Genomic DNA, 12,680 nt, shown 5'->3' with positions numbered 1-12,680 from the left:
AGAGCCAACATCTTATGTCGGTCGAGATGCGGCTCGATGCTCTCCAGAGGTTTTTCGGATAATCTCCGAGCCTACGACCACCGGAGCTGTATATCTAGCCCAAAAATAGTATTACTAGGTATCCACCGTTCCATGTCTCAGGGGTCAGTTTTTTGCAAGTCTAGTCCCTGAGCCACACCGACTCTACGTAACGTTATGGGTGTATACACTGATCAGCACCACTAGTTTTGTTACACGAGATTTATATAAGTCATTGCCCACTAAACGTCGCTTCAATACGACTCATCCAAAACCAGTAAGATTGCTGTAGATGATTCCACAATCCTTTTGAATGTGCGAAGAGAGGCAGCATCTTAATCCACATTTCGACCTTTGCTGATATCGGGCGTGTGCCGCTATGTCTGGACCTGCAGCGGGATACAGGCCCTATCAGGATGATAACTGAAGATGTGTCTATAATATATGTGTTTTCAAAACCTAGTAGTTGATGAAGCCACAGGATGCATATATATTTGGAGATTATCAAGTCTTTTAAACTTTCGAATCGGCTCGCAATAGGGACAGATGTGGCGTGGGGGTTCATGAACAACCATATGCCTCCACTTATCTACCTCACGTTTGAATCTTCGCTGACATTCTTCTTGAGGCCAGTCGTATAATCTTTAAAGTGTGTAGTCACGTGAGAGATACCAGCCCAATCAGAAGAGATCGAACCCATACATAGGCCAGAAGGTACCTTGGTTGATTTTTGGCCGAGAATAGGTCAGCCATACGCCCGGGGTCGTACCATTAGAGCGCATCTACACAATGCTAGCGACGAGAAAGTGTACACACAGCTGGTATAAAGCGGACTTGCTCTACGGTCCACTGGCGTCTCGCGTCGGAAGGGACATCTGGGCTCTCTCCAGACTTCAGGAACGGACCGAGCATATCCCGTATTGGTGGAAGGACTTGGCTGTCAGTGCTCTCAGCTGCTATCTGTTCCGATACAAAGTGCAAGTGAGGTGTCTAGAAGGATATTGACGATGTGTTCAAGCCCGGAGGAGAATTTCTAAAAAAGGGGCGCTGAGTGTTCTGCCCCTTCATGCTTTCTAGATTTTTCAGATAATCCCCGCGGTCAGCCTCGAATGCTAGCATGATCTCAGGCACGGCGCCACCTGGATTAGCCATCATGTTCTGGTCCAAGAATTGGAAAGGGAAAAGAAATCGGAAGGAAAGCGTGATACAACCTTTTATATTGTTTTGCAGGAACAAAGCGCCGCAGGGTGGGTTATGTTTTACCCTATACCCCTAACCTAAGTAGGTAACTGGAGTTGCTATACTACAGGATCCTACATCTGCGTCCGCGTAGGTCATTGGCGCGGAATGGGACCCATGGGATCCCGGCCAACTCGTTACAACTGATGTAGCGGTCGATTACGCATAATTTAGAGGCTCGGGGATTGGGTCCATAATCCGCGCCGTGGAACAGCCCCACTTGACCCGCCGGTTTTCTCCCGACAACTCCGCGTCATATCGTATCAACAAGTTAACCGCTACCATGCAGCGCGAAATACCGGTCGGCTTACCTTGCTATTTTTCTTTTACATTCGGCGTTGGCTGTGCGAGTAATTACATTCGCCAATTTCGGAGCGACTTCACACTAGGCGCAAGATTTAGATATATTGAGATATGTTAATTAACATAGCATGGTCGAGCATAGCTAGTCAAATACATCGAAATAAAGGGCTACGCGATTTCGAACATAACGGACTCTGGAATGTGGTGGCTCGAAAGATTCATAACCTATGTCATATTCAAGCCCAACTGATCCGTCGCCCTTTTTTCTCCATATGGATCCATAGTGCTAGCCGGAAAGTAGCGTTGGCCTATGACGGCAATGATCCGGTCGTAAGTCTCGGGCATACACAAGAGTGGTCTATTTGCGCCAATAATTGCTTTTCAATGCATTCGCCGGAGCTGTAGGGACAAGCCAAAGAAGAGCATTACTAGGGATCGACCGTTCTATGTCCCAGGGGCCGGCTATTGCAGTCTAAGTCCTCAGAAATATGTACTATTCTGATAGTGCCCATTGATCAGTGCATTCGTTTGTGTCGTATCAACTCAGCCCCTATTTTGAACTCGATTAAAATATTAGAGATAAACCGAAATCAGCCACTTTACAAATGCATTTTCAGTCATAATTTGTAGACTGGTCAGAATCTCTAAGAAAAAAAAATACTACTTATATTTTTGGAGTGAAAGTACTTACGATAATCAAGTAGTAAGAGTGTTCAGCCGGGAGCTATGCCAAACGAAGGTACTAACCTAGGAATTCTCGACTCCCTACGGCCATCAGCTTGGGTCTATCATTTCTAGGAGTTCACACGAACGAGGGTTAGGGTTCTGTAGGGTAGATTAATTAATGTAATCACAGAGAGGTGTAATCACAGAGAGGAGAGAAACTGCTTTTCTTCGGCTTGGGGTATCGGTACAAATTGCCTTGAACACCCTTACGAAAGCAATTCGGAACTATGCTCCTCCTCCCTGTACCTACTTATCTAGTCCCCGTGAGTTGATCAATCTTTCCACCCTCGAATGCATCCTAAAACCCACCATTCGCTTCTTGCTCTGCAGTGAAAACAACTGGCCCATCATTCGCGCAGACTCGCACATCCTCACCGAAATCTATTCCAGGATATTTGCGATTTAGCTCCTATTTTATTCTATTTTGTTTCGCGGCTCTGGTGGACGGTTCCCATGGCAAATTCTATATATGTGTTTACATTTCATTTAATATCTCCGAGTGGCTGAGTGTTTTTGTTGCCGAAGGTAGTTGTGGAGTCACAGTTGTTGAACTAAGGCAAAGGTATAGAACTCATTCTCGGACAGCCATATAGTACACAAAAAGCAGAAGAGCTTGAAGAAAATCAATTCACGAAACAGAAAAAGAACGGCCTGAAAAATGAGACACAATGCGATTCGTCTTCGATATCGCGTGGGAAAGAAACATCCTTCAAGGAATTTTGGGAGGGAATAGAATACTCAATAAGGGTTCCTGTGCTTCTGAAATACCCACTAGCAACTGCAGTCGCTGAACTGAGAGAGGTTGAGGACGGACACAACGATCCGCCGGGGTTCAACGAAGCGTTACTTGCCTTAGCATAGAATAATCCAACGTTGTACGCTGCGCATGCTTTGATTACTCTTTGAGCAACCGTGTAATCCCCTTCCCGGGCCGCAATGACAGCAGGCATCAGAAAGTGTAGGCCCGCTGCATCTTCCATGTGCTCTCGATATACCCGATAGTTTTGCTCTACATTCACGAGGTGACCGAACTCTTGTAAAATTTGTCTTGGTCCTCCACTTGCCTGTGTTCCCTGAACAACGGCAGTCAATGAATAATAGTTGCGTAGTTGGTGAAGCGCCTGGAGAGCCCACATCAGAAAGAAACTCAGTTTAGGGGAGTTAGGTACCACACTACCTGAGCAAGGTGACCAATCTTCATATCAATCCCTGCCCCTGCAGCAATGCATTCCTCAACTAAGCGGCAAAGACGATTCCATCGTGAATTTAGATCATGCCTGACCTGATTGGGTTTAAGATACGTTCGCGAGAGGGCGTTGAGCTCGAGCTGTCGATACAATACGTGGTCATCCCTTGATAGGGATTCTGCCATGGCTGGTATTTCGGTTTGAGCAACCTTTTGCAGCAACTCATTGTCCTTGGTCTCCAATGGTAGATCCCAGTTGGTGTCAAGGCTGTGGTATTGTCTTCGGAACCGAATCTCTAGTATTCGCAGCTGTACGCCATTTGCCGATTTAGAATGGCCGAGAACCGTCTGCAGTGGCTGAATGATAAGACCAGATAACTGTTCCAGCTTCGGACTGGAGTAGCGCTCCTTTTCCGCGCCATGGGAAGTGATTTCAATTGTATCAAGAATGAACGGATCGGCCGGAATTTTCTGTATGCTCTGTTGAATGTTAGAGCTGGACAAAAGTGAAGGGATTAATACGACCTTACTTGTCGCACTTCAGTTAGTCTCTTCTTGTTGTCCTGCCTTCCGACGCACCAGCGGTACAATCTCCAACTGAGAGCGTGATATTGCCATCGAAATGATTCGATCATGTCAGAGGATCTCCCGGAAGCTTCGCAGACAAATTCGTCGAAAGGAATGCGTTGAAATATGTTGGAGCTCTGTTGCGATAGAGTACCGGCAACTACATCAGGATTGTCTGCTTGAAGCTGTGATGGAATCCAGTTCCAGGCCCAGCAACCTGTCAGCGGATAGCTTGACTGTGTGTACGGAGCTTCGGTGACGCTCTTCGTCCAAGGGTAAATGCGGTCACAAAACCCGCGGAGTCGACTTATCCATCGTTCATCCTCTGTGGTAGTCGGGTGTGATAATTTGCGCCTCCATTTCATTGGTTTCCTGCGATACCCATTACTTTGCTCGGGGGCACTAGAGCTGATTTCCGTCGCCACAAACCCCGAAGACGAGGAGGTGCGGATAATTGCTATGTAATTTACTGTAAGCCCTCATATATCCCATGCGGTCATTTAGACATGGCGTTCATTGGCGACATCAGACATACCTTTTTCTGACTTCGAGGTGTCTTCGACTTTTCCGAACATTACGTCGGGTACCCCAGGGAGTTGTTATTGAGGGAGGGGAGTAGTTTGCATCCTAATAGGGGCTCAACTGGATGACTTGGTGCGATGGTATATATAGTCAGCAACGGTACGTACACCTGATGCGATCTAGGTTTGTTGGCGAAAGTAAGCCAATTAACCCTTTGGGGCATACTGATCGGAGCTGCACGCAATTTTCCCTTGCAGGAACTCCTTATACGCCTAGCAGAGGCCATGTGGAGTCGCTATAGCGTGAGCACGAGAGTTCTCCAACGCGCATCATGGTTCGGAAGGAGGCTGCAGCCGATATCCACCTGTCCCCGTAATATTTCCTGTCATTACCAAAATTCCAAGACACCAGAAAACAGCTAAATGTGCGATTATAGGTGATTTGAAGCACTTGCTGAAAAGGACAAACCGCAGGATTTGTTTCTCTTTCAATCTAACGAAGTTTACTCGTACTTTTTCTGAATTAGACGAATCACCGTGAACGGCAGCAATAGCTGTCCATCTTTGTCGTTTCTCCAAGATCCCTCCCAGCATATTACCCTGGCTTTGCACCTCCCGAGCCGAGAAAGATGCCAGACAATGGAGTGGGGCAATTTTGCGGAGAAAGGAAGTCGAGTTCAGAAAAGAAATTTTGTACGGATTGTTCGTCATCTTCTCATACGTCAGTGTCTGTTGTCTCAAATACAAAGAGGAATCGGAGCATACCACAGCAGGGCATAACACCTTTTGTTCGATCACAAATCTATTCCAAAGACCAGCTGACCAAATGTGACAATTTCGTCAGGAACACTTTTTCCAATGTCTATTTAGTAGCTTTCGTAAAATATTGATATAAAAGGCCTTTATAGACTTCATTACCTTTCTTTGCAAAGCGCTCTTTCTGTAACGTTTTTAGTTCGGGGCCTAGCTGCAGGCACGCCGGGCAAGCAATATTGAACTACAACTTGTTTATCTAGCGCAGCAAACAGTAATGTTCCGTGTGTGTACCATCTGTGTGTTTTGCATGTTTCCGTTTAATGAGAACACACTATATAGTGTCTGGTCGGTCTGACTGAATCTTAGCAAGTCAAGATATATTCGATATCAAGTCAGGCTGCAACATCCTGGCTAACTTCCAGCTCCGCGAAATCCCAAAAGTGAATTATCCTAGATTAGAATTAATTAGGAGAATAGCTAGTAATCAGTAAGCGAGTTAGCCACCCCATAACACATAGTAAATGCGATAAAATACCACCTCGAATTTCATCATTTATTATTTAAGAATTATATTTAGCTATGTAACGCTATTATATAATCATCTTATTGTACTATGTAAATCAAAGCTCTATTAATATGGTGGTTGTCGGGATATATATATATATATATATCTTAAATTATCTTAGACTTAAATATGATACTATCAAGGTCTTGAAATATCTCTATTCTTAATATTAAAAAGAACCAATATTTGTTGAGATAGTCAATCAACTATTTACTATATGTTATAGGGCGGGCAACTCCTTACTGATACGTTAACGTGTTAAACAGAACAGGCCCACTTTCCTATTCTTAGTCAACCGAACGGCGACTGGGGCAAAATTTTGAAAGTGAAACTTCAAATATTGGCCAGTTAAGCATTGAACTCGAATGGCTAGTCTGCTTGAAAATAAGATACGTCCAGCACCTATGTATGAAATAAGGGGCCGACGACGCTAACGGACAATTGGGCTTCGAAGCACAACAATACCCAATCAAAATCGTGCAGATTACATCTGCACCAATTATCAATGTGATCAAGGATAGCCAGCGCGAGACGTACAAAAAGCCCCTTCAACGGTGACGTGCCTTACGTTGATAGTTTTACTGCTTTGGGGTTAGAAAATCCTAGAATCTGCGCAGGAAAAACCTGCAAATTGAGTTGAGATAGAACACCGTTTTGACCTGTCGCCTTGACCGCACCTATGATTTACTTGGCTTGTATAGGAGTGCACTATCAATCAAATCTTGATTGACTTAATGATATTGCCGTGTACAGGAAAACGAGCCAGGGAACGAAGACACCCACCGAATGTAATTTTTCAAAATGGCTACATATAAACATCCCAAGTCCCTGACTATTTCCTACCAAGAAACCTCTTTTTGCTCTTCTGATATTAATTCCCAACTATCTGAATAATTGGTAAGACAGCGTCCCAAAAGACTAGCGACAAGAAGCTGAGATACACTAGTATCAACAGTGCGTTCAGGATGCCTTCTCAGATTGTTAAATGCCAGCATTGCGGGCAGAATGTCTCTACTACCCAGACACGGTGTCCATTCTGCGACAAGCGCCCGCATGGTCCGGCTACCACCTTACCCACTTCACCAACCAAATAAGTATATCGTGAGTGATTTGCCAATAAGCACTCAGCTTTTCACCTATGCAGTTTTGACATTCCAAAGGACTCAGCGCCCACCGAGGCTTACGAAATCCGCGAAGATAAAAGAGGGGTTTCATTCAGGTCTACGGAATTCTGCTTAGAAGGATATCTCTGGCAATCTTAAGTTCCTAGATCAGCTTGGATGCGTCTACACAGTTATCTCATTTATTGACCAATATTCACTCCTTTCTCAATGGACCCATTCCTCCAAAGCCCAACCAGTTATGGTGCAATAGTGCGTCAACCTAAGGAAACAATCTCCTAAATAGTGCAAGTAAAATTCTGGGAAGATTTCAAGCCAGCCAAAAGATGTAAAGTGCAAAGTGTAGCAAAGGGAGTTTCGTTCGGTGATATATGGATAGGGCCTAGGAAGCCCAACAAACATTACTGCGGCAAGATACTTCTAACTAGGAAGAGTTATTTATGTCCGGATACATATCCCAGGATCCAGGGCTTGGTTGTAGATTTCACGCTATTTGAGTACAGCTCGAAAATGTAAGAAGTTTTACTAGTTCACCATTTGCTTGTCTGCAAAAAGCGCAGTAATCTCGGAATATCATCCACTTCATCGCCTATCGCAGAAGAGGGGCCAAGTCGCTTATAGAAAGGGGCCTCAAAAAACTGTGGGAAGAACCCTGCGTACTCCCAATCGATGATAGCCTTAATCTTCAATGTGCACGGATCCACAATGATATTCGGCTGAGATAAGTCATTGTGACAGAAAACATAAGCCTGGCTATCAGCGGTGTGTTGAGGCCAGACTTCATCATCCGTACATTCAACCACGCGGCTGGGAGGAATGACGATTCCGGAAGGTCCGCCAGTTTTGTTTGACTTGATCCCACGAAGGGTGTGTAGGTGCTGGCAGAGTTCGCCCTGAACGATCACTTTCTGACCTTCCTCAAGCTCAGACATAGAGGAGCCCTCGATGTATTCCGTGACCACAAAATACGCGCCGTCGACTTCGAATGCGCCGTACACAATTGGAACGGGAATATCACTGATGCGACGGATGAACCGTAGGCTCTCAGCCTCATTCTCGAGCCTTTCTCTATTCAGCCGTGGGACGTAGGTTGTTCCCTTTTGTGTGGTTATGTATTCGCTTGGTCGCAAAGTTCGTTTGATGAAAAAATTGCCTCTGCGGTAGTATCCCCTCTCGGCAGTTGTGTCACTCCAGTCATCAGGTGAAGAGGTAAAAGCAACATGAGACAAATATTGATTCGGCAGATTGAAGTCAGCCATCTCATAATTCTGAATGTTCGAGTGAATAGGGGAATAAAGAAATCAAAGGTGTCGCCAGTGTGCGGTTGGGTAAGTATTGCAAAGATGGGATGAAAGAGCGGTGAAATGCGACGAGCCATAACCTCCTTAACCTGGGATTCTGACTTGCACAATTCAGCGTACTGAAGGACCGGAATCGAGATACTCGCACTTTTTACCCAGTGCAGAGTGGGCCGCTGCACCAAAGGCTGGTATAATATGATAGAGCGATGGGATCCGCACTAATGGCTGGCGGAAAGGGAGTAATACACATGGATGACTAGCCAGGATGCAGACTATATCTGCTCTAATGAAATTCAAGAGCCCGACAGCAATTGCCGACACAAGGATCAGCAGAGACAGCCAGTAGTACATGTGCAGGTTTTATCTGCAGTTCACTGATGAGGACATACAATACTTAGATTTAGTATGTGCCTGTCGCAAAATTTCAGGAGTAAGGATATGGCTCGCGTTAATTTCTTTTAGCGGTATTGCACTACCTGTAAATTACGGTGGCTTTTCCTAACAATACATGCCTGGCCTACTTATCGCTGTTTTCTGGTGTCTTGTAACTTTCCCAAATACTGTAAGTGGAATGAATGGGTATTGAAACGGGATATGCATAGATCCATGGAGCCTACAATCCTTTCCTACCGAGACAAGCTCAATTGTTCAAATCACTTAGCCTATTTTCGAGCATACTGCGATTCTTGGGCGGTTTCTTGCGAATTTAAATAGAGAAACTACACCCAGGGAAGGGTGTGTAGAACCTCGATACAGCATGATGTGACTCATTACTAAAATGGGATCGGGCCAAGCTTCCGTTGTGAGTGCAGTGTTCCGGCTTTTGGGAGTTACTCATAGCAGTGACAATATCAAAACTCGTCACTTACTCATCGACGGGTCTGGGATGCTGTAAGTCCATGGATCTACTATTACTGGTGATTCTGCTTTAACCATACCCAGACTACCAGGGCAGTTGAATTTCCAAAATTCCTCTAGATCGATATTGTCTGCCGTTGAGAGCCTCCCCATCGGCTCAATTCTGGTGCTTTGGGAAAGCAGCAGGTATTATCAAACACAGCTTCTTCCATTTATATCTCGCTAATTCGCTTAGTAGATGTCATAGCACACAATCAGACTGCGCAAAAATATTGCCTACGGAAGGCCCAAATATACAGATAATCATATTCAAGGTCCCGCACGAAGAGCAGAACTCAGGCCTATGGGGAGCTTTCTACACTTTTGTCTCAGATTTACTCCCACGCACTTTATCACAATGGCCCAAGCAACGATTCTTTAACGATAATACGTCCAACCGCCTCGAATTCTACGACAAGAATATACGACCAAATGTTACGGAGAACGATAAAAAGAGAGTTCAATGCCTCCTCCGTGTCTATGCGGATACGAAATATGGAGAGCTTGGTTACGCAGTTGGTGATGACGACATTTTGGAAAGCATCTTCTTTAATGTGCACCTTGCGATTTTCTCCGGCAACATCTCTTATTCCTTGTGAAATGATCATTTCGGCACACACTCGACTAATTCTTGCACGTACACCTCGTCGCCACTATTGAGCGAAACCATATCGAATTAGTGGATTGTTTCTTGGTCAAGAAACTAAACTCCGGTCACAATCTTTCTTTTGCCATCATTTCCGGGCTCGCAATAGATCAACATCAATGAAAGTTCTAAACATGCTTCTCACGAGTCGAGTAAACCATGCACATTTTTTTCGGTCTTTTGGGCCCCGACTTAAAACCCTATTCTTCGAGAAAGGGATTCTATATATAGGAGTTGAAACGGCCAGGCTCAGGACTTAAGAAAAGCGAGATAAACTATTTTGATTTATATATCCAAACAATAGGGAATGTTTGAATAAGCACCATGATAGTGGGTTTCTTCAGTCCCACCATTACCGTAAACTGCTAGCATTGACGGGTATTGCAAACAACTCCCATCACATGAATATGCAAGTGGTGCAGTCTGGAAACTGGTAGGCTTTGTCGAGGTTCTGAGGTAATAAGAGTTGCAACGTTCGACAGTGAAATGGGGAGCAAATTGAGTCGACTCCCACGAAATAGCCAATTCATATAGCTCAGCGGAGTTGGTGTTTTGTTTATCCATGTGGGAAACCTGGCTGCGAGGCATAATATCTTTGAAAAGTCTCCGGATTTACGTTTGGACCATTTGACAGTCTTCATTCAGAAGCTCACCCCCTCCTGTTCCTGTGAGTCCTTCGAGCACCTCTTGTCTCGCGTGATAAACGATCTCGCGTGATAAACGAACTCATTTACGGTCTGGGGAAAATTTGCTTGCGACCTGCCAGATAAAGTCTTAATGTTGTATCCCCCAGAGAGCATCGACAGAATGGTCCGGTGGGCACGGATTAAACATTCAATTGTCTCAAGCGTCAACTTGAACATGACTTTATGCTCCACACGCATATCAACGTAGACGATAAGCCGTGAATTTGTACAGAAGGTAAAACGTGTGCCGAACGGCCCCCAAGCTTTTCCAAGATTGAGTCGGGCTCAAAGGAGCATAATGGCCAGGTCGCGGTCCTTGAGGATAGGAGATCCTTGAGGTAATGAATGCGGTCGTTCCGGGTAGCCAACGAGCGTTTTTCGTGATTCAAACGTTTCAAAACCCTTTCCAGTGGCGTTCTTGGTTCGAGATCTAGCACTAGGATAGGTGGCGGTCTCCCCTTAGAAAGATCAGAGGGCGCAGCCGTAGAGGGAAGTAACAGCCTAGACATCACGGCCAGGCCTTGCAGGGACGCAGTCAGCTGGAGATTCGCATTTGAAGAAGGTTTGTGATTTTAGGCCAAGTTGCAATATCCTGGCCAACTCCCATCTCCACGCTAAACCTAAAGGGTGGGCTGTTCCAGGTTGCATTGATTGGGAGATTAACCGATGACATGGTAAGCAGAACAGCCCCTGCTTTCCAATTACATACTTAGCTGTACAAGCGGTGACTGGAGCATACTTCTGCAGGTAGAACTCCGATGTTTGGCTAGTCGAACGTGAGTAGCTAGCTAGGAGACTGGTGCTCCTAGAAAATAAGGTTCGGTCCAGCGCCTATGTATTGAAATAAGGGGGCTAACGAGGTCGAAGTGATCACTCATAAACCTCAATTTAGGTGGGTAAGTGTACTACACTACTAGGCCTCAGTGCTTGCTTGAGAAATGTGTGCAAAGGGTAACAGATGAGCACCAGGTTTCAGCCTGTCCGCAATATAGTGACTCTATTGTTTAAGTGTCTAGGAGACATTTCCTCTCGTCCGACCGGGCCTCCAATATCTGCTCTAATGATCCCGAAGGCTGACTGAATTAAGGGGGGCGTTTCCTGAGCCAGTAGGCGGGTATATCGATTACTGCATCCCACTGACCCTAACGCTTTTCCATGTTTGTTGGGAGCGCAGGTCTCGGTGCACTGGTAACTTTGCAATTTATAATTACGACCTTGGTGAGATAATACGGCGACTTGTAGTGGATGAAACAGTCTCGCCCCAAAAGTCGTAATTTCAACTCAATAGTGACGCTTTATAGAAATAGTACTGTTCGCCAAGCATGTTTCCTCGGTTACACCTCGCCTAGAGCAGCTTAGGCGCTATGCCTGAGACTGGAAGGCAAAGGGCGCTTGGATAGTGCTTTCCAGTGGTGTTACATTGAAAAAATTTCGAAGCCCGGCATCAGATATACCACGACGACCAGAGCGAACACCGAGTTGCGCTTCTTCGAGGAAGGAAATATATCTGACCGATGCAAAGGGATTCTTTCGGCGAGGGCAAGTGCCACTTCTGCAATGCGTTAAGGTGGCAACGGAGGTATATAGGACGACACCGAGTGGGTAATTATTGCCTGACTTCACATCTTGTAATGCACTTCATATAACTATATTACAATTTATATAGAAAGAGATGGCAACGTAAAAAGGTGGATAGTATAATACTCGTCCCTCAACCAGCTGTGCCAAAGCCTAAGTGAGCCCGCATAAAAGGGGTTATTGTGTCATGGTCAAGCCGATTCAACAATAGACTATAAATGCAGTCTGCAAGTGTTGGCTGTTCTCAAATCATAGTGCATTAAATATTTAGACTAAAGGAATGACTTCGTTGCAAGTTATTTCTTTGCGTCGTTTCACCTAAAGGACCATATCACGAACGAACCACCGGGCGGCACCTACTTTCACGCCATGCTTGACAAAGAAACGTAGGTCTTAATAAAGTTGCATAAGGTTCAGACAATGCTCGTGTTATATTACCGTACAGCATCTTCAAATCTCGGGTCGTAGAATGTTAAGAGCCCCACCCACTAGATAAAGACTGCCTGTTATGAGAACTTGACTTTGTGTATCCGAGGATCCTTTCTGTCTTGCAAGTTGGATGGCTTCTTC

At 45.2% G+C, this 12,680-nt stretch overlaps 2 protein-coding genes across 2 annotated transcripts; both read right to left on the bottom strand.

The window, feature by feature from the left end:
- Positions 1–3,433: 3,433 nt before the first annotated feature.
- NUU61_001596 (uncharacterized protein) lies at positions 3,434–4,614 on the bottom strand (the record flags this gene model as incomplete). The annotated part of the gene is made up of 3 exons (XM_056652178.1): positions 3,434–3,952; positions 4,003–4,496; positions 4,575–4,614. 3 exons carry the CDS (start codon positions 4,612–4,614, stop codon positions 3,434–3,436), a joined length of 1,053 nt encoding a protein of 350 aa, XP_056515107.1.
- A 2,918-nt stretch (positions 4,615–7,532) lies between these two features.
- Positions 7,533–8,261, bottom strand: NUU61_001595 (aminoglycoside phosphotransferase family protein; the record flags this gene model as incomplete). The annotated part of the gene is made up of 1 exon (XM_056652177.1): positions 7,533–8,261. The coding sequence occupies one exon, from the start codon at positions 8,259–8,261 to the stop codon at positions 7,533–7,535; it is 729 nt and encodes a 242-aa protein (XP_056515106.1).
- Between the last annotated feature and the right edge of the window lie 4,419 nt (positions 8,262–12,680).

This window comes from Penicillium alfredii (genome assembly GCF_028826965.1).
Source record: "Penicillium alfredii strain IBT 34128 chromosome Unknown utg000003l_segment0_segment0, whole genome shotgun sequence".
Lineage (NCBI taxonomy): Eukaryota > Fungi > Ascomycota > Eurotiomycetes > Eurotiales > Aspergillaceae > Penicillium > Penicillium alfredii.
This window is presented reverse-complemented; position numbering and strand designations above follow the sequence as displayed.